The 25,078-nt window shown below is 42.5% G+C and overlaps 3 protein-coding genes and 1 non-coding gene across 5 annotated transcripts; 3 read left to right on the plus strand and 1 right to left on the minus strand.

The window, feature by feature from the left end:
• Positions 1-211: 211 nt before the first annotated feature.
• Positions 212-11,039, plus strand: LOC101164436 (delta-type opioid receptor). Of its 2 annotated transcripts, XM_023965424.1 has the most exons (5): positions 212-5,899; positions 6,024-6,364; positions 6,477-6,795; positions 8,020-8,372; positions 8,641-11,039. In XM_023965424.1, the coding sequence occupies exons 3-5, from the start codon at positions 6,551-6,553 to the stop codon at positions 9,177-9,179; spliced, it is 1,137 nt and encodes a 378-aa protein (XP_023821192.1). In that variant the 5' UTR covers positions 212-5,899; positions 6,024-6,364; positions 6,477-6,550; the 3' UTR covers positions 9,180-11,039. The 2 variants fall into 2 exon arrangements, with proteins under 2 accessions (XP_023821192.1, XP_023821193.1); XM_023965425.1 differs by having other exon boundaries at positions 212-6,364.
• Positions 11,040-15,150: 4,111 nt separating this feature from the next.
• Positions 15,151-20,256, plus strand: LOC101164680 (charged multivesicular body protein 5). The gene is made up of 8 exons (XM_004079443.4): positions 15,151-15,334; positions 16,629-16,733; positions 16,807-16,853; positions 17,251-17,344; positions 17,652-17,723; positions 18,937-19,045; positions 19,271-19,386; positions 19,883-20,256. The coding sequence occupies exons 1-8, from the start codon at positions 15,266-15,268 to the stop codon at positions 19,931-19,933; spliced, it is 663 nt and encodes a 220-aa protein (XP_004079491.1). The 5' UTR covers positions 15,151-15,265; the 3' UTR covers positions 19,934-20,256.
• A 1,938-nt stretch (positions 20,257-22,194) lies between these two features.
• trnar-ucu lies at positions 22,195-22,286 on the minus strand. Its single transcript is given in 2 exon segments — positions 22,195-22,230; positions 22,250-22,286. It is a non-coding gene; the product is annotated as a tRNA-Arg (tRNA).
• Positions 22,287-22,477: 191 nt separating this feature from the next.
• Positions 22,478-24,825, plus strand: bag1 (BCL2 associated athanogene 1). The gene is made up of 7 exons (XM_004079444.3): positions 22,478-22,608; positions 23,121-23,249; positions 23,542-23,624; positions 23,696-23,809; positions 23,893-24,000; positions 24,088-24,150; positions 24,237-24,825. Exons 1-7 carry the CDS (start codon positions 22,572-22,574, stop codon positions 24,324-24,326), a joined length of 624 nt encoding a protein of 207 aa, XP_004079492.1. The 5' UTR covers positions 22,478-22,571; the 3' UTR covers positions 24,327-24,825.
• Positions 24,826-25,078: the final 253 nt, after the last annotated feature.

Below are 25,078 nucleotides of genomic sequence, written 5' to 3' on the forward strand. Positions count from 1 at the left end.
CGAGATCGGTGCCGGCTAAGCAGCGCGTTGTCATGGTAACATGACAAATAGTCCACTTTTTTTTGGAAAAAGCGATCCAAACCGGGGGAAAAACGAGAGTAAAGCACTAAGAACTGGCTAAACATTTATTTCTTTTGTAAGTGATCATGGTATAAGCGGGTTAATGGCCTTGGAAGTGTGTATTGTCAGAAATTAACGCACTTTGTGGCAGCAAACATCCTCCGTTTGGCGTCGGATGGTTCAGGGTTCCCCTGCTTGCGTTAATTTCCGATGATGCACACTTTGCCGGCCATTAACCCTTACATGTACAGTAAGGAAATGGGTTTCTCTGTAGAATGAGATGTTTACTCTGCTGTCTGCTCTGAGGGCCAAAAGGGCAAAGATTAAATAAAATAAAGACTGGATAAAATATAGACAGGATATCTAAAAACATTCACACATAACAGAAGATATGACTACGCATCAGTAAATGACTAAACCTATATACAAATCAGCTGTTGTGCAAATTCATCTGAGAGTAGCTGTGCAAAAGAGACTTCCATCTTAAAATCATGAAAGCCACGACCCGGTGAAGGTCCACAGCAGTCTGTGTTCCCGCCTCTGAGTTTGTGTTCCTCCACTGGACACACCCCTGACCCGGAGCCGGTTCTGGGGACCAGATGAAGAATAATGGGACCAGCAGAACAGCCTGCGTCTGGTGTCAGTGGTTCCACCTGGCTGGGCTGGTGGGCTCATGGCGTTGAAGGTGACTTTTCTGGAGCTTTTAGGGGAGAGCTGCCATTTCCTTTCAACAGGTTTTCCTCCTGTTAGTTCCTTTCAGTGGTCAGCATGCTGGTTTGTAACTTTTATTTTGAAGGTTTTGAGTGGAAGACTGTTTTATTTTTATTTAAGGGTATTTTTTTGTTCACCATGGCTCTCTCTCAAATTATCCTTTCATAACTTCACATCATTATGTCAAAGTGCCTCCCATCATTATTAAGTTCTTTGTGTTTGTTTTTTTACACATCTTTCTGCTCTACAGAGCCCAACGCTCTTCTCGTTTATTTTTTTTTTAAAGTGAATAAATGCAGTAGTAATAATATGTTGCCTGTATAGTAGGGATGCCAGAATCCTCGGTTCCAAACCGAACTGCATGTGACGCCATGGAACCAAATGGTGGAGAAAGTGAATCGCTGCATTCTTGCTGCACAGATTTACGTTGGCAGTGTCAAACACGTGTTGTGCAGCATTACACCAGGCTCAGTATGAGACAACTGAACTCTTTTTTTTCTTTGCTTGGTAGCAAATGAAAAAGAAGATCTTTATTGTATTCCACAAACTATATATCAAACCGAAACAAAATCCAAAAATTGAGGTTTGAACAGAATCGAGGGGAAAGTGGATGGTTGGATCCCGTCTGTCTGTTAAAAAGCAATTCTCTAAAAAAGTCAAACAAGACTGACCTGAAGGTCGTAAAACATACATATGATCCATCTGTCCATCATCCGGGACGTATTTTACAGAAGAACCCGTCGCATCGCCCTCATCAAGAATGGAGTTGCATGAATGTGATCTCAAATGAGCATCATTTGGTCAAAGTTAACAAACGCTGGAACTGCGACTAAAACTACACAAACCAGCAGTTGAACTGCCTCCAACATAAAAACAGAGGTTTTTTTTTAAATTGACTCAAAGTTTTCATCAACAGAAACCTGCTGGACTTTGGATTATTGTGTCCAAAATCTTGAATTTAGCAAAGTAACTGTGCAGCTACAGTCATTTACTAACTCAGTGGACAAATGGTAGAGTGTCCACCCAGAGACTGGTAGATCACAGGTTCAAATCTAAGATCAAGTCTCACCAAAGACTCTTAAAAAAAGAAGAAGAATCTCAGCATTAAGGGGTTGGATTGGGGGGGTTACATCACCAAATGGTTCCTGAGCCAAAGAGCTAAACGCTTTGCTTTTAAAGAGTTAAAACTGGGTCCTTTTTGTGTAAATTTCAAATCTGCCACCTCTTTTTTCTACTCCTTTACATTCTTTTTTTTTTTTTTTTTTAGCCAAACCTGCAGAAAAATATATTTTTCTTGTTATAGTGATGGGCAAACGAAGCTTCATGAAGCACTGAAGCCTTGTTGGTTTACTCCAGTTCAAAGCTTCTTGAAGCTTCATTTTCTCTAGTAGGACATCAGAGGATGCAGAAATATCAGTTGGTGGGAGTTTGAAGTGTGTGGCGTTTTGCGGAAAGCCTGAAATTGTGTCACGAAAACACATATTTAGGTTCTTCAATCAGCTAAACAATAAATATACAAAAAGATTTACAAAGGAGCTAATAGACACAAACGTCTAATCCACTGCAGGTGATAGGAAAAAAATCCGTCCCTGCTTGACCCTCAGTACTAAGGGGTTGGATTGGGTGTGTGTTTGGGGGGTTTACATCACCAAATGGTTCCTGAGCGCTGCGGTACCTGCAGCTCAACGCTCCCCCAGGGGAGGGGTCAAAGGCGGAGGACAAATGTCCCACACCAGAGTGAGTGAATGGGGACTTTGAGTTCATTTTAATGACAACCATGACATCAGTGTGGGGTCATGACCTTCAGTTTGGTTTGCTTCCTCAGTTCTTCAGCTTTGTTTACCTGTCAGTCACAGCAGGCTGCAGTTCTTGATCCACGCCGTCTTTATTTGTTTGTGTCATTTTCTGTGTATTTAAGGTCCACTTTTCTGTTCTTTCTTGTCAGATCTTCTGTTTTGTCGTCCTTTTGTTGCTCTCTTAGTTCCTGGTGTTTCATCTTTATTTATTCTAATTTTCTGTCTCCTGATACGAAGTACAAATAACTTTATGTCATCACTTCAATAGTTTTTCCTGATTATATTTCATAGTTTACTCCTGTAGCACCAATGACATTATTTTTTCCATACTTACAATTTACTGAGTATTTTTATGCCTTCGTGTGCTGAAATCTTTTATAAAATGACCAGAAACACCTTTTTTCTGCTGCTTACATTAATGCGCTAAAAGATGAGATGTCCCTGCAGCAAACCTGCAACAATGAGGATTGTGTCCCCTTCAGACCGGCGTTTAACCTCCACCGAGTGTCACGGCGGGGGCTGCAGGTCTGTCCTTGAGCTGCTGAGCCGGCCTGTGGAGAGCGGCGAAGATGACAGGTCACAGACGCGCCCGCCACACCCCCCCATTTGGACTCACTGCCCATCCACACTGAGCCTGATGGGATCCATCTGGAAGGATGAGATAAACCCTCCAAACGTAGGCGTCCAAAACCTGCAGGGATTTACCCAAGAAGACGGCGGGCTTTGATGAACGCCGAGCAGGCTTCTGAAAAGGAATCAATCAGGTAATTATAAAGCAATGAAACACTTGAATTGGACAGATAACCTGTTTCCATTTGGCTGTGGTGGTCAGAGAGCAGCTTAATGAGAAAAATCTAATCTGTGTTATTACAGTCCGACCAAAGGAGCAGATAAAAAAACATTAAACCGCTGTGAAAACACAGAAAATTGGGGATCATTACAATTCCAGCAGGAACTTGCATATGGTGTCAATTTTAAGGTAATAAGCTTGAAATTCTGCTCTCAGGAAATAAAAAAAGTGCAGCAATGAAAGCCTTCATCCCCGGCGAGCACAACAAAGACGCTCCTACACACAACAACACGTTACACACAGATAATGGGATGAAATGGCTAGCTATTTTCCTCTAGCACTGGTCTGTGTGGAAAAGTGTCAGTGATGTGTCTGCCGCTGTCTTTGCTAACCGACATCTGTGCTGCCGGATCCCATGAGAACCTCCTCACAAAAGGAGCATATTGTCTGAGCCTGTTTTCATAAAAAGAAAAAGAAAAGCTCTTTAAGTGTTTGAAACTTTGGAAAACGTGGCTGTTTCCATCTAAGACACACCTCCTGGGTCCCAACTGGAGCTTCCTCCATCAACAGTTCCTTCAAACGCCACAACGTGAAACCAGAGTGATGAAGACCAGAACAGAGGACGAGTTAAGCGGCAAAAAAATGGCGGAAGATACTATCATAAAGAAAGAGAAACAGGAAAACAATGGGTTGAAAGCAACAGACTGAAAACTTTTCTTCACGAAGAGCGAGAAGACAGAAGAGCCGGATTTGGTGACTCTTGCTGTGCTTTGTGGGACGGGGGCTTCAAGATCAGGACGTCTTGCTGTCGTGTGCTGCCCGGCCTTTGGCGAATGCCAGGCACAGCGTGTCCCCACGGGGGTGGGGGGGGTGCTTCTGCCATCAAAAGCAAACAATGTTTAAAGTTCACGCAGGTAAAGGTCGCTCCACAAACCGCTGCAGGGTGGAGCCCATCCCCTTCCTCACGCGGTTGGCGTCACGGCGCTTCAGCTGTGTGTTGGCGGACTGAAGCGGGTTTCATCCCTTCTTCATTTGTGTACTAGCCGCTCCTGGAACTCACCTTCTCATTGGAGGACGACTCCCGGCGCTCAGATGTTCACCTCAAACTCAGACAATAGTCCTAATGGTCCATCAGAAGAGGTCTGCAGGAATTGTTGGTGACCACAAAGGCTTCCAGATTAGCCTGTAATTATTGCTGACCTTTGGCCGTCAGCTCCCCTCTGCGTGATTAAAAGGTCAAACGCGAATCGGGCTCCTCCTCGGCCCTGCGGAGAAGTTTTGACCTGTTGCTCTGCTCTGTCTGAGGGCCCTTCAGCTCTCTCCTGAAAACAGATCTTCAGCTTCCTGAGATGAAAAGTCTCGGTTTGTTTTTCATGTCCATCATCAAGGTGGACCTTTTCACATCCAAACTGTAATTTGTAAAGCAAAAACAACATTTTAGACATTTACCCTTTTTGTCCTAAAAGCCCCTCTCCCATCATCTTTTGATCTATTTTCTGTTCATTCTAATGATGCTGTTTTCAGTCCAAAAACTTGTTGAAAACACCATTTAACTATCTTTTCACCTTTTTTGTCACGTGAGCTTTGAGCTGTTAAAGATTTTGTTCATTTATCAAAAATCTTGGAGAGATTTCTGCTTTTTGGAAGCTGCTTTTGATGTCAAACTGCATTCCTGTCCTGCAGTGATGCTTGTGTAACAGGAAACTGTTCTAAAATGCAACTTTGCTCTGAAATTCAAACACTCCTGATGATTTTTGTCCGATTAAATGAGAAATACAAAAAAAAAAATGGAGTTGTTTAACCCTGAGGAAGTCTCAGTCTTTCCCATGACACTGATATTAGAAATGACAGCAGAGAGGCAGCAGTTTGGTTTAAAGAGGGAGTAATACACAAACTCAACTTCACCTGTGACCTTCTCTGCTGGGGGCTTCAGAAAAAGTACCTCCCATTCTTCCAACTCAGAGGGGCAAGAAAAAATAGCTTTAAGCGAGGAGGTTATCAGTGCACCAACAGACCTCCGGCGCTGCGTGATTATAACTCAGAGCAAACGCTCTGAGTGTCCTTTTGATCCGCACGGTCTGTCCCACGAGTGTGGAGGTGATTCAGCCGGTTGTGTGTTCAAGGTTCAAGCAGGACCTCTGAGACAGTTTCTGTCAAATATTTGTACAAACACACAAAGTCAAGGCTGCCTGGTCCTTGGAAATGAGAACACACAGACAAAGAGGCTCCGCTGCTCAGGCAACACCTGGCCATGGTGGGTCTCTAAGCAACTACTGTTAGTCCATGAAAGGAAGCGGCACCTGCTTAATGACAATCTGGCTGGAACCAGAAAAAGTGGAGTAGTTTGTGATGTTTCCCTTAATGGTGGAGCTTCTTCATTCAGGCGGTGTTTTCAGGTTCAGATTGTTGAGTTGTTGTAGGAGTGAGGCAGAGTGGCAGCAGAACTGACGAAGATGTGTTTGACAAACCCAAAGATCTGAGGGGGACACGATGAAAAGGATGCTGGGAAACCGACCCAAAGGGATCCAGATGCCCTGATGAGGTAAAAACATCTCCTTTCTTGGAAGCTGCTTCTCATCGAACTGGCCGCCGCAGTAAAAACGTGAAGTGGAAGGGAGCTGGAGGTGGTATGACTTTTGAGATACTGAATAAGAACTCCTTCACAGGTGTGTCAAGGTGACCATGGCTGCCGCTGGCTCTCAATCGGAGCATCTTAAGGATTCATGAACAAATGAAACAAATCTAAACCAAGAGGAACCCAATTTGGATTTGACTGAGCCGGGCTGCTGTCATTTCTGTTGGCTCAGCCTCTGATGTCACTGAATGTGCAGTGCGGGCTTCCAGTGCGCACCTTCGGGGGCGCAGCAGTGGCACAGGCAGTGAATTTCACTCTTCCTTCAGTATCTACCCAGAAACCGGCCGCCGAGCCTCCTGGAAGCTCAGCTTTTCTTCCAACAGCTCGTGCTTTTCCCCCCCTGAGGAACTTTTTGGGAGCAGGAGAAAAGAGGTGAGGCGCAGCTCCACTTGTGTGATGGTGTCCTTGAGCGCGAGCTGTCTTTCTCCTCTCTGTTAGAGCCGACCCTCATGGATGAATGCCCCCCTCCCCATTGTTTTTGTAGCAGAAGCGAGGATTTCAGCCGAAGTTGAGCGCTCAGTTCCCGCCGCAGCAGCCGCCTCCGCCGCGTTCAGCACCATGGAGAGCGGCGTGGTGCACATCTTCAAAGAGGACAAGTGTCCCTCGGGTCAGATGGGGGAGTGCGTCCCAAACTTCACTTGGCAGCCCGGCTTACCGGACATCTACAACTACACCCCCAACGGCACGTGGGACTCGGAACCGGAGCCGCTGTCGCCCATCATCCCCATCATAGTGGCCGTGTACTCCGTGGTGTTCGTGGTGGGCTTAGTGGGGAACTGTTTGGTCATGTATGTCATCATCAGGTGAGTTTTTATCCTTTTCCAAAATAAATAAATAAAAAAAAAAAAAACAACAGGTAACAGAAAGTGCGGGATGGAGCGGGTCTGCGCGCGCGGCGGCGCCCGCACACTAAATGGATAATTGGCGCAAAATGATCGCGGCTTTTCAGCCTTTGAGCACGTGCTGTCATAAATCTGGGAACATGCGCGTTAATTTGCATTCAGACAGGAGCAGCAACAGAAAAGCAAACACGCGCCCGCGCGCATTGCGTTTATTTCCATATAGATTGGATTTTAAGTTTGTGTCTGACTGTTTCACGTGTGCGCGCCTGCGCACTCTTATTGTTTAAGCCAAATCACTTAAACGCGCAGCATGAATGACAGCTTTGTGAGGGCTGCAGGGCTTCGGTTCAAACTTAAATGCAAAAGAGAACCGAATAAGTATTAAACATTGCAATAATTCTGCGAAAAATCCGATTTTGATTTCAATTTTCTGTCATTGCAGCTGAGCTGATGACTTTTTGAAAACCTTCTGCAAAAAACAACAAAACGTATTTAAAAAATATGATGTTTTTTGCAAATGTTCTGAAGAAAAAAATCTTTTTCTTTAGCAATTTGAACCTATAAAAATAATATGCAATGATTTAAAAAAACGGACGTTTGTCCCTAAACGCAGCTCATGATGATTGTGGGAAGAGCACCACAATAACCTCCAGAAATATTTTGGGGTCTTTGGACTCATCATGACTCACCGGCGCCATCAAAAGCCGGCATCAGTCAGTGCTGACATCCGTGCAAGAGGCGTGCGTAATCGGCACGTCTTGTGCTGCTAAATACAACATTTGGGGACAGGTTTACCGACATCTTTAGAGAAAGTTTTGGTTTTTATTCCAGCCCACATGCGTTTTTTACTTCTTGCATCATGGATGTTTCAAAGACCTGCAGCTCAGGCCTGCCTCACCGAGCAGGAAGTGAGCAAAAGTTGTGAATGCTGAGCGTCCTTCCTCCTCTGCAGGAATGAGGGGATTCATTCTGTTCCAGCTGCTGCAGCACATCCACGATGCAAATGCAGGGCTGCTGATGCAACAGGGTAGTTGCATCACACCTTTCCGAACTTTTCTCCAACCTCCAAATGGATTTCCTGATGTGTTCTTGATCTGGTGTTTAATTTTTTTAAAATCTGGTCCATCTGACATCTGAATGACCGTATCACTGTTTGCCTTCCTGGTTTCTCCATCCCAAACACAGATACACCAAAATGAAAACAGCCACTAACATCTACATCTTCAACCTGGCCGTGGCCGACGCCCTGGTCACCACCACCATGCCCTTCCAGAGCACCGACTACCTGCTCAGCTCCTGGCCGTTTGGCGAGGTGGCGTGTAAAGTTTTCATCTCCATCGACTACTACAACATGTTCACCAGCATCTTCACCCTGACCATGATGAGCGTGGACCGCTACGTGGCCGTGTGCCACCCCGTGAAGGCGCTGGACTTCCGCACGCCAGTGAAGGCCAAGATCATCAACGTGGTCATCTGGATGCTGTCGTCGGCTGCTGGGATCCCCGCCATGATTCTGGGCAGCACCAACACCAACAATGGTACACTGCACTGGCCTTCTTCCTACGTTTCCAGATACCTCTGCCTCATTCTGTCTTCTAATCCTAAAAAGTTATAACTTTGTTTTAGATTTTCTGAACACAAAAACCTTTTATTTGTTGACCCAAAAGCTGTTGATTAAGTTAACAAATCTCTTCCTATCGCAGGATTTCAAAGTGACGTTTTACGGCTTTAACATGATCTGAACCGTTCCAAGCCAATCCAAACATCTCCACGTTCATTCTGTTTATACTTCCCTCCCTTTGACAGGAACCACAGAGTGTGCTCTGCAGTTCCCAGAGCCCTACGCCTACTGGGACACCCTGATGAAGATCTGTGTCTTCATCTTTGCTTTCGTGGCCCCCCTCATCATCATCTCCGTCTGCTACACGCTGATGGTCCTCCGCTTGAAGAGCGTCCGGCTCCTTTCCGGCTCACGGGAGAAGGACCGCAACCTGCGGCGCATCACCCGCCTGGTGCTGGTGGTCGTGGCGGTTTTCGTGGTCTGCTGGACCCCCATCCACATCTTCATCCTGGTCAAAGCTCTGTCGGCCAGCGTGCCCGAGACCACCGCCGTCATGGCCGCCTACTTCTTCTGCGTGGCTCTGGGCTACACCAACAGCAGCCTGAACCCCATCCTCTACGCCTTCCTGGACGAGAACTTCAAGCGGTGCTTCAGGGACTTCTGCTGCCCCAGAGCTGTGGGACAAGGGGACTGTCAGGGGGTGAGCAGAGTGAGGAGCACCCTGAGGGACCACACCTGCCCCCCCGAAGGCCGGGGCAACGTGAAGCAGCCCAGGCCCGTATGACTAGCCATGGACACGCCCTCTGTGCCGTTCCACAGCTGGGAGGACTCCAATGACCTCTGTCTGACACAAGTCACCACTAGTATTTAAACAAACCTGCCACGAACTATGACCCAAGTGAAAGTACTTCAATCTTACTCCACAAATACTCCTCCTAACCGTAGTATTATTCCAGGTGCCACTGGCATTAAAGTCGTGTTAAAATGTGGAGATTTGCACTTTAGTTAACCTAAAATAAGCAATTTACTTTCTACTCTGGATTTCTTCTAGTCAAACATACAAAAACTTCATAGATATGAGGTAGAAATATTGGTAAATCAGACTTAACAATTACTTTAACCTCATATGCTTTTGAGTGTTTGTAAAATGAAATACTTCAATCATACTTGTACGTCTACTTCATACTTTATTACAGATGTGGTTGAAGTTTTGAAAAGCAAACTTTTCCAGATCTTCAACTTCCTGTGTGTACTTCTACTTTATATCTGTGAAAATCTGCTTCTCAAACTCTACAAATATTTTATTCATATCTTTAGATTGAGGGAAAACGAACCACTCAAATACTTATATTCGTTTCAGTTTCTGCCACATTTGTTCCATTTCGTGTCAAGAACTCGCAGACATAAACTTCAGGTCATTTCATTCAAAGTTTTAGTACTTTTAGCCTGCCTGTGGTCACAGCTACAGAAAAGCAGCTATTCTTTCAGGTAAAAGTGAAGATTAGACACATTTAGGATTGTAGGATTGATATTTATTTTAAACTCTGATGTGAAGTTGGACTCTGAATTGTTTAAATTGCATTTATAAACAGAAAATAATGAAAGACGTCCATGAAAACAGGATTCCTTTTCGAACGTCTTTTGCTTCTTTACAAACTGTCACTTTGAGGGTTTTTTCATCCAGTCAAGCAGGAAAAAACACAAATAGAAATGCAGATCCTTGTTTTAAGATGCTGGACATGGAATCAGTTTTTCTTTTGCTTTGATGAAAATGTACATTTCTGGAATATTTGGCTCAAACTCAGGGATCTGAAAATCCCAGCTGAACGGCAGCCTTTTCTCATCCACGATGAGCGAGTCTTTGGACTTTCTGAGCCCCGTCTGACCCCGACCTGAACGTTTCCAGACGACGCTCTGGCAGAAAAGGACGCTTGGACTGTGGAAAAAAACAAAACAAAAGAAAAAAACAAGCCAGAATTGGAAACTAAATCTTCTTAATCTGTTTCCTAATTTCATTTAGCAAAACTTGCTCTTTGTAAATGTCAGCTCAGCTTTGTGTTTGTGCGCTTATTGTATATAGAAATAAAACTGTGGTTAGTTGAGATGAAAATGTATAGACTTCTCAGCAGTGTGCATCATCTATGGCTGAAATCAAACCTTTAAACTACTCATAAAACTCAGAGTGTGATTATTTTAACCTTATCCAGCCTGAAAAACATTTGCTGCAAACTGGCTTCATTAATGCAAAAAATAGAAAGAAAAAAATCTGTTCTGTCATGTTGCAACAGTTGATGTAGAAACCTTCCTAAAACAACCAATAATCCAGTGTTTGCAGCAGAAAAACAACTGTTTGTGTGCTTTCAGTATAAGATCATCCCTTTTTGACCGTTTTTCAACCCACAGCTGGATTTTTTGTGCGCGTTTTGTTGGCCTAACGGCAATTTTTTTTCCCGTGTGAAATTACTGTTCCCACTTCTGCTTTGATTCACAAACAAAATGTCAGCCCAGGTGAACCTCACATGTGTGCGTGTGCATAATGTGCTGCTGTATCTTTTGGGTATTTCGATGTAAACTGTAGCTTTGAATGTCAAAACGTGCGTCATGCATGAACGACTGAGTCCTAATAAAGCTGTAAAGTGGGGGAGATGGCCGCTGTAGTGGATGCACTGCGCCGGGGAATCATAACCATCACAAATACGTCTTTATGTCTCCTCCAAATCATCTGGAGCTTCACTCATTTGTGCACTCGAACAAACCCAATGGCGTTTGTTGTTTCATGACGCCCTGCAGATCAAATCCAGAAGTTTTCATCGCGCAAAAGCGCCAAAATGTTCAGCAACTTCACAGTCAATTCAAGCCGTTCTCTTTGAAAAGTGATGACGAGTATAAATAACTTTATATAAAGTTAGAAGAATGAGTCACTGTTGCAGCAGATTCCACTAAATGTTCCACCACGCATGACGATGATCTCTCCAGAGCTGAAGCCACAGGTGATTGGTGGCTCCTCCTGCAAACGTGCTCTGCTGAAAGCACAAGAACGTTTAAGCTAATGTCTTCTACTTATAGGGACTCCCACGGATTTATTTGGATCACATGAAGGACAGGCAGGTTATTCTGAAGCTGACTGGGATCACCATGGCAACTAATTAGTCAAGGAAAAAGACCAGATTGCAGATATGGGTGTTTAACTCTTTTTTACAGCCCCACCAAGAAAAAACAGCAATAAAAATCGTTCTATTTCTCATTTTACTGGGTAAAAGACACACTATTCGTGTTTTTAAAAATGATTTTATCCAAAGTGTGCACAAACATTCAGTCGAGCATGAAGATAAAGGAAGAGGAACCAAACAAGTGAGCATTTATTTTTCAGTTTAAAGGATGATATGATTTAGAGTTACGGGAGGGTTTGGTTTGAGTCATAAATACTGTTTACTAAAATATTTTGAGCTTTTGGAGACAAAAATGTTTTTGAAAACAGTCTGAGACTTTGTGGAGTTTAGACGCAGACTTCTGCTCTTCAAAGAACGTGTCCCGTTTTTCTGACGCTGGAGGACAAATAGATTGAAAATTACAACTCTGAGTATTTCTTTATTCAAATCGTTGAGAACCGGACAAAAAAACACAGTTTGAAAACGAGACGGTGGGCGGAGCCACAAGCTCCCTGCTCCGCCCCTTTCTGATGCAGACACATAGATCCATGAACGTCTTTGTTTTCCTGGTCTGAGCTGGAATCTGGGTCTAAACTGGACGTCTGGATAGCTCCGATATTGTTGGACAGTTTGGGGTGTGAGGGGCTGTGAACAGAGAGCTCTCAGTGAAGGGTCCCGCCCACAGCTCAGAGTTAAAATTCCCACCCAGTCTAATCCCAAAACGTGCAGTAACCACGCTTGTCCACAGGGAAAAACGTAACGGCTCTACAAAAACGGGCTTTCTATTGTGAGATGGCTCCGTTTCATTTTCTATGAGCCTTCTGAGGATCACGTGACGTTTCAGTCTTTTCCCGCTCTGAACAAAAAACATGGCGGATTCTCACTATTTCTCGGTGGAAAATCCCAACAAAATAATACATTTTGAGGACTAATCTTTCTTTTTTCAACAAGAAAACACCCTTTACTTTAATAATATGCGTTCATTTTGGACATAAAGTTCGTAGTTTGTTTGTTTGGTTCAACTTTTTCTCAAAAAGGCTCTGATATTGTAAAATAACAAGGTTATTTCTTTTTTCATTCTTATTTGCAGACGTGCGCGAGGGTCACAGGACAAGTACGTTTCTCTTTTTTCAGCAGAAAATGCCCTTTTCGTAGAAACGCTACGTTTTTCCTTGTGGACAAACGTAGCTATAGACGCTTTGGGATGAGACAAAAGAGCCTACAGACAAAAAGCTTTTGTAAAAATGTGTTTTTCTTTTTCACTTTAGAGGATCTTCAGAAGCTTTTGCCACAGAACTCCTCTGACTTTAATTCTTAAATCAATTTAATCTAACCTTAAATGTTACTCAATGAATTTTAATATAGAATTTGTTTGAATTTGAAAACTTTCCATGCTACATTCCTGCATTTAATTGTCATGAAAAAAAAAGTTTTTAATGGAATTTGTGACTTAAAGAAAATGTGAGTTTTTAAGTCAAGGAATTCAAGATGACGTTTGAAATAAATTTGGTTTCATGAGTCCGTTGGCTCTTCCTAACGAGGATTCATTTAAATCAATTCATTCATTTTGTTCTTTTTACTCACAAAGTACATGTTTTGACGGCTGACAGTTCAGACTCCCTACTTGTCTTTTTATCTAAATGCAGTTTCTGTGCTTTCACCAAACCTCCAGCCGACAGAGACCAACAGATTTACAGACGTCAGAGGTGCAGGCAGCCGGACTGGAGCTGTTTTTTTTGTTTGGTTCGTGATGTCCCTGATGTTCTGCCAGTCTGTCCAGGCTGCATGCGGCTCTCTCACACCGTGAACACACTCCGGCTCAGAGTGACCCTGAAATGGAGAAACGAGAGCAGAAAATGGGGAGATGGATGATCCTGGACCTCCAGAATCACAGCATCTCTGGCAACAACTTTCTTTCTGACGGCACATTTTGATTCAGGCTTATCTTATCTTCTTGACTTCACTTACAATGCTTTGCAGTTTAACGTTCCCCATTTGAGTATTATTGCAAAACATATTCAGCTAATCTTTGTAAAGAAACAGCCCATAATCTGAATGGTAGCAATGCCTAAAGTCTGTTTAGCTGTTGGTTGAGAAACAATCGTGAATCCTTTGTCAAATCTTTTCTCAGGACATGAAATGTCTCCTTAAAAGGAGCCTTTTTGGAGGCGCAGTAGTTCTGGGACCCAGAGCTGCGCCTCCTGCACAGATTCTGTTTTATTTTTCCATTTCACAGCTCCGTGGTTTGTCACCAGCTGGCTTTCGTGAAACTCTTCAAGACGGGGTGGCGCTCTCCGCCGCAGCTGACAGTCCCTAACGGTGAAAAGATAAGAGGGGTCCTCGGAGGTTGGAGAGGCAAAATGAAATCACTCAGTGCTGAGAGCATTGATGAAACGGTCCACTGTAATTACCCACATCCTTTCATTGTTCTCCCACTTTCTGCATCCCAAGATGCACCTGAATTAGAAGCCTGTTAAACATGGTAAACGTGAAGAATGTAACTTATGAATTATGAGCTGGAAAACAGATTAAAAAAAAGAAATTTTAGAAATTGTTTTTAGAAATTTTCCAAAGAGCCAACATTTTACCAAGAAATTTCAAAATAAATGTTTATGTTTGTTATTCCTTGTTTTTTTTTGCTTCAGCTTTATTTTGAAATAAAAACAGCAGCATTGAGGCTGAATGTTTGACGCCCATTGATGCAAACACACATTAAACCATTTTTGATTCAAACTGACCTTAATTTAGCGTCTACTTGAAAGTGAAAACATGAGGGAAGTTTTTTTTTTCCAAAGCTGGAAATAAAAACAGGCGTAAAGAAGTGACGCTTCTGCAAAGGGGATTGTGGTCCTGATGCTGTGCAGACCCGTCCTTCAATTCAAACTCCAGAAAAACATTTTCAAAACCTTTTTTTTCAATTATACAAACAAAAAAAAAATATTCTTGAAAGCAGATCAGTTTTGAGAGTTTCAGGAAAAGGACAAATCTTTCAACTGTCTATAATTAAAACATTTTCAATTCTAAAAAAAACAAGAATGAAAATGTTTCTGTATTTTTCCAATCGAAGCTCAGATCCAGTCTGTCAAATGTTGTAAACTCAATTAGACCTCAGATGAAATAAAGATTGAAATTAGAAAAACATTTAAAAAAAAAACCATATACTGCTATATGTTTTATTGGAGCGCTCCCCCATTTAAATGACAGCATTAATATTCAAATAAAAAAAAGCAAGTTTTTGCAAATTTATTCAGATGGTTTGTTTGATTATAGCATCTAAATAAAATGCCAATAAAAGCTTAAATATTAGAACGTCATGATAAATTATTAAACATTTACAGACATTAAAGGCAAGAAAACTGACTGTCCTGCTGAAAATTAAAACTTTCCAAAAGCAGGCATTTTATCTTTTTTTCTCTCGTGACGTTTTCGGGCAGTGTCTTTGGGGAGGGGGATCATACAAACGGCCCCCCAGACGGATTTACGATGCTGCCCCTCTCATGCGGGGGACAAAAGATTTTCTGTGTGAACTGCAGTACCTCCATTCACCACAGAGGGGCAGCAGCGCGTCCAGCTCCCTCATTGGCTGCGAGCGTTCATGCTAGCCAATCAGAGCCTTTTGCGTGTGCGGCGTCGCTTCCGGGTGACTTCTGGAGAAATCCTTTGCTTTTTGTATTTTAATCGAGTAAGTCTGAACGCTGCGAGTCGGGGAAAGGGCTCGAACATGATCAGAATATTCGGACGCGGGAAGCCCAAAGCGCCTCCTCCGAACCTGTCGGACTGCATCAGCACCGTGAGTAAAGGCGGAAGGAGGACGGGGGTGTTTTCATCCACATAACGGTGCCGTGAACGCGCTAGCATGTCCACTATAAAAAACAGGGTAAACAATAAACCGAGGAATGATGTCGACGCTCCTAAAATCACAGTTAAACCTCAATTATTTAAGCTATTAGGGGATTCTAGAAATCAACCAGCAGATGGTTTAGTCCAGAAATGACACGCGACCCCCTCCCCCCCCCAAACACAAATAAACACAATGCAGTTCATATACATATATATGTCTACATATTACTATTTTGACCAATAAAATACATTTATAAAATAATTTAATCTTTTGAGCAAAACCTTTAGAATAGAAAACATCTTTTATTTTTTGGGCAGTGTTGTGTCCGTTTACTGTGTTGGTGGCTCTAAAAACAGGGATGCTGAGATCAGGATTTTCATCTGCGGGATCCTAAAACCGCTGGCGGGGTCAAGGTCTGCTGGCAGCTTCGTCTGATCGTGGATCCGTCACGTTTCCTTGACCGTTGTCTGGTTTTTGAGCCACCAATGCTTTTGGCAGACACAATTTCCAAAAGCAAACAAAAGCATGGAAGGAAGTCAGTCAGTTCCACTGATGCAGACCCACCTGGATGCCACCTGTCCAGGTAGGAAGCAGAAAAGCCAGACTGGCCTTTTGCAGAGCAGGTTTTATAGTCTGATGGAACAAGGTGGTGTCAACCCTGAATGATCAAACACGGCAGAGGGAACTTCATGATTTGGAGTTGTTTTTCAGTGACGGAGAAGAAACTTTGGGACATTATAGCTTGCAAAACAAAACAAAAGAAGTAATGTTTGGTAACGTTTGCGCCCTGTCCCACTAAAAGAGTCATTTGGTTTAGTTTAGTTTGGTTTAAAAAAATACACTTTATTTATTTTTTTGTTATCATTTAACCATTTATTCATAGCTTTTACATATTTACAATAATCTAATTATAACAGTCTATATTTCTATATTTGGGATCATTTTAACTTTTGTAGTTTTGACATCAGCTCACACAGGTTCCTTTCAAAATAAAGGAACTATATAAATAAAGGAGTGCTTTTATTTGACAGTGATGCCTCTTTATGTTTTAGGAGACATCTTTTTCCCATTAAAAAAAAAAGAAGAAGAAAAAAAAGGTCTTGCTGGTTGAATATGAACAGATTCAAATCCCTAAAGTTCCAAAGTAATTCTCAGAAAAGCTTCTCGGATGAAGACACTGTAGAAGTTTTCCAGCTGCCTCAAACGTCACAGACGTATTTTCCGAATTCGGATCCTCCCTCAGGTGGACGCCAGATCCGAGTCCATCGAGAAGAAAATAGGCCGACTGGACGCCGAGCTGCTGAAGTACAAGGATCAGCTGAAGAAGATGAGAGACGGACCCTCCAAGGTAGGAGATGGGATTGGATTTGGGCGTGTCTGTGCCGGAGGAAACATCTGCACTCCTCTGTTTTCATGTGCAGAACACGGTGAAGCAGAAGGCCATGAGGGTCCTGAAGCAGAAGAGAATGTGAGTCGCACACCCAGCAGCTACTTCACCACAAAAAGCACCATTTAGGGTTCTGGCCCCATTCCAGTTTCACTTTAACCAAAACCAATCAGAAAAGTTTTAGACGGATCCTTTAATGTATGAACAAAAGATACAAAATAAACATCTGCCTTGTCTCAAAAAACAAAAAAAGTGGAGGAAAAGCAGATTCAAGGGATTATTGATCATGTTTACACTGAAATGTGGAATAAAAAGGCTCCTCTTGTGGTTTTCCCACAACATTTTAAATGTTGGAAACTCACACAATATAATTGCCTTTTTAGTCAAATGCTTGACAACAATCGGAACTTCCTACGTTTCGACTGAACTAATTCCTCTGAAGCTCCCGGTGTTTTAAGAAACTCCTGCTCATCCTCAGGTATGAAGGTCAAAGGGAGCAGCTGGCTCAGCAGTCCTTCAACATGGAGCAGGCCAACTACACCATCCAGACATTAAAGGACACCAAGACCACCGTAAGAATCATCTCCAGCCCGAGGGAAAACCCAGAAATGTGTTGCATATTTGTTATTTATGTAGCTTAACAAAAACTCCTAACGGTATTGCATTATATTGATTTAAATTTGTGTCTCAGAGAAGAGTAAAAATGTTTCTGCCTTGCTCATGGTGTAGCTCAGGAAGAAAGCCGGAGCCATCTTTGTTAGGTGAAAAAACCTGAAGTTACCTCGCTGAGCTGCTAATCCTGCTTCATACTCGACCCACCGGTCTTTACCTGAACGACAGGTCATGTGACTCAGTCCCCTGCCTTCTCTCTGTGTGCAGGTGGAGGCCATGAAGATCGGAGCAAAGGAAATGAAAAAGGCGTACAAAGATGTCAAACTGGATCAGATCGACGTATGTCTGTTTTCATTGGGACTAAGTGTTGGTGGTGGTGCTCCTATTTGCAGATAGTTTACCGTCTTTTATTTATTTTTTTAAAAGCACTTTCAAAATAATGAATCTTCCATTGGTTCTATCTCCATAGCAACCATTTTGTTTTCTGGTCGTTTGGGGGTGACGAACAAGTCGATGTAAATTTTAGAGGAATCTGTAAAAGTAAACTTCTAGATTTCCTTGGCAACGGAGGTTTTTTTTTTTAGCCACGCTCACATTCCTAATTTGGTCATGTCGTATGTGATATCCTGTCATTCAGCTTGAGTCAACGTGTAGTTTTCTTCTCCTATATTGTTGGACAAAACTGTAGGAAGGCGGGGGACATGCTGGACATGTCGCTAGTCTGTCACAGGGCTGACTTTGTTCGTGGTGAAATTTCCCTCTAAGGCACAGAAAGAAAGAATTAAGAAAACAATCTGGTCCTAATGATCGTTTAGGTCCTAACGGCCCTTATGGTCCTAACGGCCCTTATGGTCCTAACGGTCCTCATGGTCCTTATGGTCCTCATGGTCCTTATGGTCTAAATGGTCCATTGGTCCTTACGGTCCTAACGATCCTTACCATCCTTATGATCCTAACGTCCCTTATGGTCCTAACGATCCTTATGGTCCTAACGCTCCTTATGGTCCTATTGGTCCTATTGGTCCTTATGGTCCTAACAGTCCTTACGGTGCTTATGATCCTAACGTCCCTTATGGTCCTAACGGTCCTTATAGTCCTAACGATTCTTACGATCCTTATGGTCCTTACAGTCCTTATGGTCCAAGTGGTCCTATTGGTCCTTATGGTCTAAATGGTCCATTGGTCCTTACGGTCCTAACGATCCTTATGATCCTAACGGTCCTTATGGTCCAAATGGTCCTTACGGCCCTTATGGTCCAAATGGTCCTTATGGTCCTCATGATCCTAACCGTCCTTATAGTCCTTACAGTCCTTATGGTCCAGGACGGCTGCGGCAGGACATTAACCAGTAAGAAGCTCTACTGCTGAGCTGATATGATGTAGTTTGAAAATTTGGACGTGAGTAATAGTGAAGAACAGAAATGCGACTAAAATACGTATTCATTTTTTGTGGTTAAATGAGTCTTTGTGTATCAGAGTGATATTTACCCCGTACAGAGTAGGAGGGTAGCTGAGGGGTCAGAGGGCGGCCTCAAAGACATTTTTATTGCAGGATTTGCAGGACCAGCTGGAGGACATGATGGAGGAGGCAGGTGAGGTCCAGGAGTCCCTGAGCCGCAGCTACGGAACTCCAGACATCGATGAGGAGGACCTTGAAGCTGGTACGTCTTTTTTGCCTCTCAACATGAAACTGCAGGTCGCGTCAGACTTTAATTACCTCACGGTTCCAAGAACCTCAAAGGGAATAACCTGCACGCCAATCACCTTTGCAGGCAAAGGAAGTGGAGCACGCCGACCTGGGCGCGAGAAATATGACTGTTGAGATTGGATTTTAATGATGACAGAATCTTAATTGGTTTCTCCTGGAAATGAACTTTGCTTTCCAGAGCTGGATGCTCTGGGTGACGAGCTGCTGCTGGATGAAGACAGCTCCTACCTGGATGAGGCTTCGGCTGCTCCGTCCATCCCTGAAGGAATCCCCAGTGACAGCAAGACAAACAAGGTGACGGGTCACACAGAAAAACAAAACAAAAGAACGTCGAAAGAAAGAAGAGTTCAATTTGTTCACAGTATAGAACAATAAAAAAGTTGTATCCAGCATTAATTTAGCTATTGGAACTACCACAGAGTTTAAGGGCCAGTTTACAAACACGTGGTTCATGAAGGAGGTCATGAACCCAGACATGGCGGCCGATGCTTTCGTAGAGCCCTTCAATATGAATCGGTCGTGATCGTTGACGTTAGTCGAGGCGAGGAAGACAGATCAGAACCTTCAGTTTGCAGCTTTTTCATCTAAAACTTCTTTTCAGTTTCAAACTTTGTCTTCGAGACGATTCCATGCTGCCTTTGATCCGTGTGGTTAGTCCCCCCTATGGCCGCTGGGACACAAACAACACGATGATCTGAGAGTCCAGAAAACTCTGTTGCTTCTCTGCAAATCTCTGGAAGAACTCCACGCTGTGGAAAAGAATCCATTTGAAGTTGTGGTTTGTTTGCAGGACGGCGTGTTGGTGGACGAGTTCGGCCTGCCGCAGATTCCCGCCACATGAACGCAGACGCCCGAAAGAGACTGCACTTCAACTGAATCCACTTTTCTATGTAGAGAAACGTTTCTACATGCCACGCATTTGAGCGGAGAACACTATGGTTGTGTCGCTGTCCTTGTGTCGTCATTTGTTACAGCTGTTGTGTTGGCGTGTGGCCTTATCAGTCATTTCTTTTTTGTTTAATCTTCTCGTCAATGTCAACAATAATTTATTTCACATTCTTCCAGTTTTCTGTGTTAGAGAAGTTGTTTGTTTTGAGCTTTTTCTCTATTAAAAATGTTTCTAGAATTTTAAAGTCACAGAATAAATCCTTTGTTCTAACTAAACCCTAAGAAATTTGAATATTTGTTCACATTTGATTAAATGTAGTATTTTTGTTTTGTATTCTTGAGCTTATAGGATACAGGGGCCCCCATAAAAAAAAAAGAAATAAACAAATATATGAGAATAAATTCATAAAATTATGAGGAAAAGGGAAACATTTTGAGAGAATAAAGTTGTAAAGTCAGGTTTTGTTTATTTTAGTAAATGTTCAAGTTTATTTTCATTAAATTACAACCTTATTCACTTTTTTATTTCAAAATTGCAACATATTTAATTATATTTTTTATTCTATTCTAATAAAATTTTAACTTTTTTTTCTATAAACTGAACAATTTTATTTTGAATAAAATTTTGACCTTTTTTCTTAAAATTTTACACCTTTATTCCTGTAAACTTTTTCTCAGGCGTTATTGATTGAGGACTCTGAAGTCTGCATGTGGGACGGACTGGTGACCTGTGCAGGGTGTGCCCTGCCTTTTTCTGGCCTGGACAGGCTCCCGTGACCCCAAAAAGGAATATAGCGGGTTGAGGTGGATGGACAAACTCTTCTCTCCTCAATGCCTGAATAAGACTAACTTATTAACAACTGGCTCTTGTCATTTTTGGCCAAAAATGTTGGTCTCATGGCTTGACCTTACATCTTGAGGCCAGGCGTCCACAACCGAGGACATCTCATTGTGGGTTTTATTACCACTGTAGTTAAGTCTGATTACCTGGGGAAATGTGACTACTAAACAAAAAAGGCATATCAAACAAGAGCTCGGCTTTCATTTTGTTCATTTGATGTTTTTTTTGTTGGTATTAGGCTGGATGGCTCAGTTGGTTTAGAGTCTCGGGAGAAACCGGTTTTCAGTCCTGGGGGGTGCAATCATAGACTACAATGAGCCTCGTTCGGCGTGGGTCTTTGGGCTAGACCCTCTATCCTAGTGTCAAACTGTGTAGCCACAAGGGGTTGCACGTCTAGTATAATAAATATTTACTATTTTTACAAAGAGTAAGTAGTAATTTCCTGCAGTAGATCTCCATCCACTATAGTAAACAGTGAGTTACTATTTGCAAATAGAGTTAAAAACTGAGCGCACGCCGTTTCTTTAAACCAAAAGAACATGGACTGGACATTGTTTCCCACAATGCATTTCATTTTTGTAGTTAAATTGGACGTGTAAGGGCATATACATATATAGAAAACAAAATACCTTGTCTCTAGAGTCTAGAGGGACTCGAACTTACAATCTTTGAATCTCTTGTCAACGATTTATTTAGACATCCACTCTGCAAAAGCTGCTTGTTGATAGAGTTCAAGCTCGCTAATTCTTGGAATTGATTTCCAATCAAATCACACATTTTTGCTGATGGGGTTACCTGTTGCAGGTGCTAAAGGTATTTTTCATTTGGTGGTTTATACTAGATGTCCTCCGTTGTAGGTAAACCAGCTGTGTTTTTCCGCTAATGGAAACGTGTAGTAAAATAACAAGTAAATCCCCTTTAATCTAACAATTAAAAAGTTATTTATGTGTGTTCATCTTTTAAATCAACAGTCAGATTTTTTAATATTGTCAATACATCTGTATTTTTCACATAAATAATTTATTTTATGTTATTCTGCTGTAGTACATTAAATAGACCATTATGATGTTTTAATGTGCAAAATCTCCAAAGTTTAATTTAGTGTATATTTCCGTTAGTAACAAATGTCATATACTATTAGGCATGCATATTTCACACATGGCAGAAGAGATCATGAAAGCCACGAGGCCGACATAAAACCTCCAAAATCGCACACGTTCCAAGCGGGGCTCGAACTTGCAACTTCAGGGTGTGTGTTATGAAAGTTGGAAACTTTATATCGACTTACGGGCGCTGTCCTTTTCCCACAATGCATCACGTGTTTGTAGTTAACGCAGTATTTGAGGCGCATAAACTGTAAAAGTAAAAAAGTGCGACTCTGGTGGGACTCGAACCCACAACCTTTGAATCTCTTTTGATCGATTTAGCTAGAAGTCCAATGCGCTATCCATTGCGCCACAGAGCCGGTTGGTCGAGTCAAGGTCTGCATAGAAAGCAAAATTTTCAACATTCGTGACTGACTGTCGGCGTTGGAAAGTTTAAGGATCAAACATTCAAACAGAAAAACACGCTTCGACATTATTTTTTAAATCTGTCTCTATATATTTATACGTATGTATATGGATAAAAAGGACCTTTTGAAATGCAGCGGAAAATCAGTCCGTCATTTCCGGTGCTGACCGGAAGTAGTTAGCTGTTAGCGGAGATAGCCGGGTGACTTGTGTTGAGGTTGAAGAACAAACACAAAGACATGTCTGATCAAACGATAAACCTGATAGTCAACTACGGTAAGAAAACGTTTTGAATTTTAAACAAACGGAGACTGAAGCGGCTCCGAGTCTTAGATGTGACTGTAGCTCAGAAATCCTTTGCTTGTTGTTGTGTAGCCCAAACGCAAAAACCGGTTCTAGGAAAAACTTCTGCTGATCATGATGTGAAATGAACTATTTACTGTTAGGCATTGAATGTCTCAGCAAACTGCTTTACCTGTCTGCTCAAAATTCGAATTATGTTCATTTTTAATTGTGGATTCATAACAAATATAACGTGTCATCAAATGCTAAAAATAGCAGAAAAAAGGTTCAAATCAAAAGACTAATGAGGATCAGACTCTACAAATGGGTTTGATTATAATAAACTTTCAAGAAGTCTCACTTCATTACAGATTTTAAATGAAATAAATTGTAATTGATTAATTTTTGTTGGCTTCACAACTGAGGTTTGGCGATATGAATTCACACAAACCTGTTTTATTTATGTTCACAACGTTATGACAACTGCATGAATGTCTGTTGATCAGGTTCAGTAAAACACAACATCAAACTAACGAGTCCAGATGACGGCAACGGGCCGGCAGTGAAGGATTTATCAGAAGCTGTCTGTCAGGCCACCGGCGTTCCCCCCGCCTCTCAAAAACTCATCTTCAAAGGTTTGGGTTTGACCTACATTCTTTTTTTTTTTTTTTTTTGAATGCATCCCATAATTAGGCCTTGACTCCATGTCGCGGCATTGTGATAGTTTCTGAAAACGAAGATCTAAAGTGATCAACCAGCTGAGCGTTGTTGCAGTGTCGTGGTGATGCAGACAAAAACGGTTGTCGTGGTTACCAGTTTCTTTAATTTGCTAAAAACTATACATAAGGAAGACCAAATCTTTATTTCTGTATTTTCTTTGACTTGGTGCGTCTGCAATTTTTTGCTAACATATTCTTCTTTCTTCAGGGAAGTCTCTGAAAGAGATGGACGAGAGGCTTTCCACCTACGGGATCAAAGACGGCTGCAAACTCATGATGATCGGGAAACGGGTAAGACGCTCGGGCGCCGCCCCTGATTGAGTTGGCGTGCGCACATCCCACTGACAACGCTGTACAAACAGAACAGTCCGGAGGAAGAAGCTGAGCTGAAGAAGCTGAAAGACATTGAGAAGTCGGTGGAAGTGACCGCCAAGAAGCTGGAGAAGGTGGACGGGGAGTTGACGGGACTGAAGAACGTGAGCCACAGATCCTGGAGGGAGAAAAGCATCGTCAGATGGGTCGTTTCTTTGAGGTTTCACCTCTTTTCTTTGCTCTGCAGGGCTTCTTGGCCAAAGACCTCCAAGCTGAGGCTTTGAGCAAACTTGACCAGAGAGTTAAAGTTGCTGCTGAGCAGTTCATGAAGATTCTGGAGCAGATAGACGCCATAGTAATCTCTTTTTGGATTGAGCTTTTTATCCCTCGAGTGTTGGTCATTTCTAACACACTCCTCTCTCTCTCTCTCTTTCCTCTAAAGTCTGTCCCGGAGAATTTTAACGACTTCAGAGTGAAGAAAAGGGGCCTCATAAAAACCGTGCAGGTTAGCCAGTAGGTTTCTTTTTTTCTGCTTTTACTGACGACGCTAAAAAAAATTGACTCCTATTTTTCTGTTTTTCGTGGCCTCAGGACTTCCTGGCCCAGTGCGACAGGCTGGAGGCGGGTATATCAGACCACCTATCAAAGACCCAGTCCAAGAACTTGGCTCTGGCAGACTGAAGCTGCTTCCCTTACTGTGTGCTATCTGTTGCTCTGTGAGCAAAGTGTACCAACGGCTTCAGATGTGGAGCAGATTTTATTTATTTCTCGGTGTGATGTGCTTCATAACGAAAGGAGACTTTGCTGAGATCATGAGGGTCAGCCGTAGGTGAAGATGCGTCTCAGACTCAGACATGGACTGGAGCGTCGGTGGTGCTTTGATGTTTACCGTAGATCAAATCCTCCGTCTGTCCTGTGGCGTTTTCCTCCCATCGGCCTTCAGCTGTTCCTCTCGGTCGCCGCCAGCCTGATCCACAGAAGTAAGTGAACCCTCTTTAGATGTTTCCACCACGTCAACTTGAAGAGGTTTGTGAATTTACAGAGTTGTATTTTTGTTATAAAAAAAGGAGAAAGTCAAATTAGGCAAATCACATCATCATCAACTGACTTCTACTGTACATGTTCATCAAAATCACGACGACTGCAGAAAAATGAATAAATTTTAAGCCAAAAAGACAGATCTCCAATGTTTGGACGTTTATTTCTGAAGTCCCGCTCCCATCATCTTCTGATCGATTTTCCCAGCATTCCTTAATGATGATGCCATTTTTAGCCAAAATCAGAGTAAGCCAGCCCCCACTTCCCATCGCCCATCCTTTTATACAGTGAGCTTAATGGAAAGACCCACTCTGGGGAAACTGGTGTGTTTCTTTAACCTCTTCTTGGGGCATTTTTCTGATGATGGAGGACAAATATTTAAAAGAAATTCAGCT

Source organism: Oryzias latipes, chromosome 17, assembly GCF_002234675.1.
Source record: "Oryzias latipes chromosome 17, ASM223467v1".
In the NCBI taxonomy this organism is placed as follows: domain Eukaryota; kingdom Metazoa; phylum Chordata; class Actinopteri; order Beloniformes; family Adrianichthyidae; genus Oryzias; species Oryzias latipes.

Excerpts from the sequence above, each read along its gene's own strand:
- LOC101164436 (XM_023965425.1), top strand. The coding sequence starts at position 6,551 with ATGGAGAGCGGCGTGGTGCACATCTTCAAAGAGGACAAGTGTCCCTCG. Across the intron at positions 6,796-8,019 it reads GTCATGTATGTCATCATCAG|ATACACCAAAATGAAAACAG; the intron begins GTGAGTTTTTAT and ends TCCCAAACACAG. Across the intron at positions 8,373-8,640 it reads CAGCACCAACACCAACAATG|GAACCACAGAGTGTGCTCTG; the intron begins GTACACTGCACT and ends TCCCTTTGACAG.
- LOC101164680 (XM_004079443.4), top strand. The coding sequence starts at position 15,266 with ATGATCAGAATATTCGGACGCGGGAAGCCCAAAGCGCCTCCTCCGAAC. Across the intron at positions 15,335-16,628 it reads TGTCGGACTGCATCAGCACC|GTGGACGCCAGATCCGAGTC; the intron begins GTGAGTAAAGGC and ends ATCCTCCCTCAG. Across the intron at positions 16,854-17,250 it reads GTCCTGAAGCAGAAGAGAAT|GTATGAAGGTCAAAGGGAGC; the intron begins GTGAGTCGCACA and ends GCTCATCCTCAG.
- bag1 (XM_004079444.3), top strand. The coding sequence starts at position 22,572 with ATGTCTGATCAAACGATAAACCTGATAGTCAACTACG. Across the intron at positions 24,001-24,087 it reads TGGAGCAGATAGACGCCATA|TCTGTCCCGGAGAATTTTAA; the intron begins GTAATCTCTTTT and ends TTTCCTCTAAAG. Across the intron at positions 24,151-24,236 it reads GCCTCATAAAAACCGTGCAG|GACTTCCTGGCCCAGTGCGA; the intron begins GTTAGCCAGTAG and ends TCGTGGCCTCAG.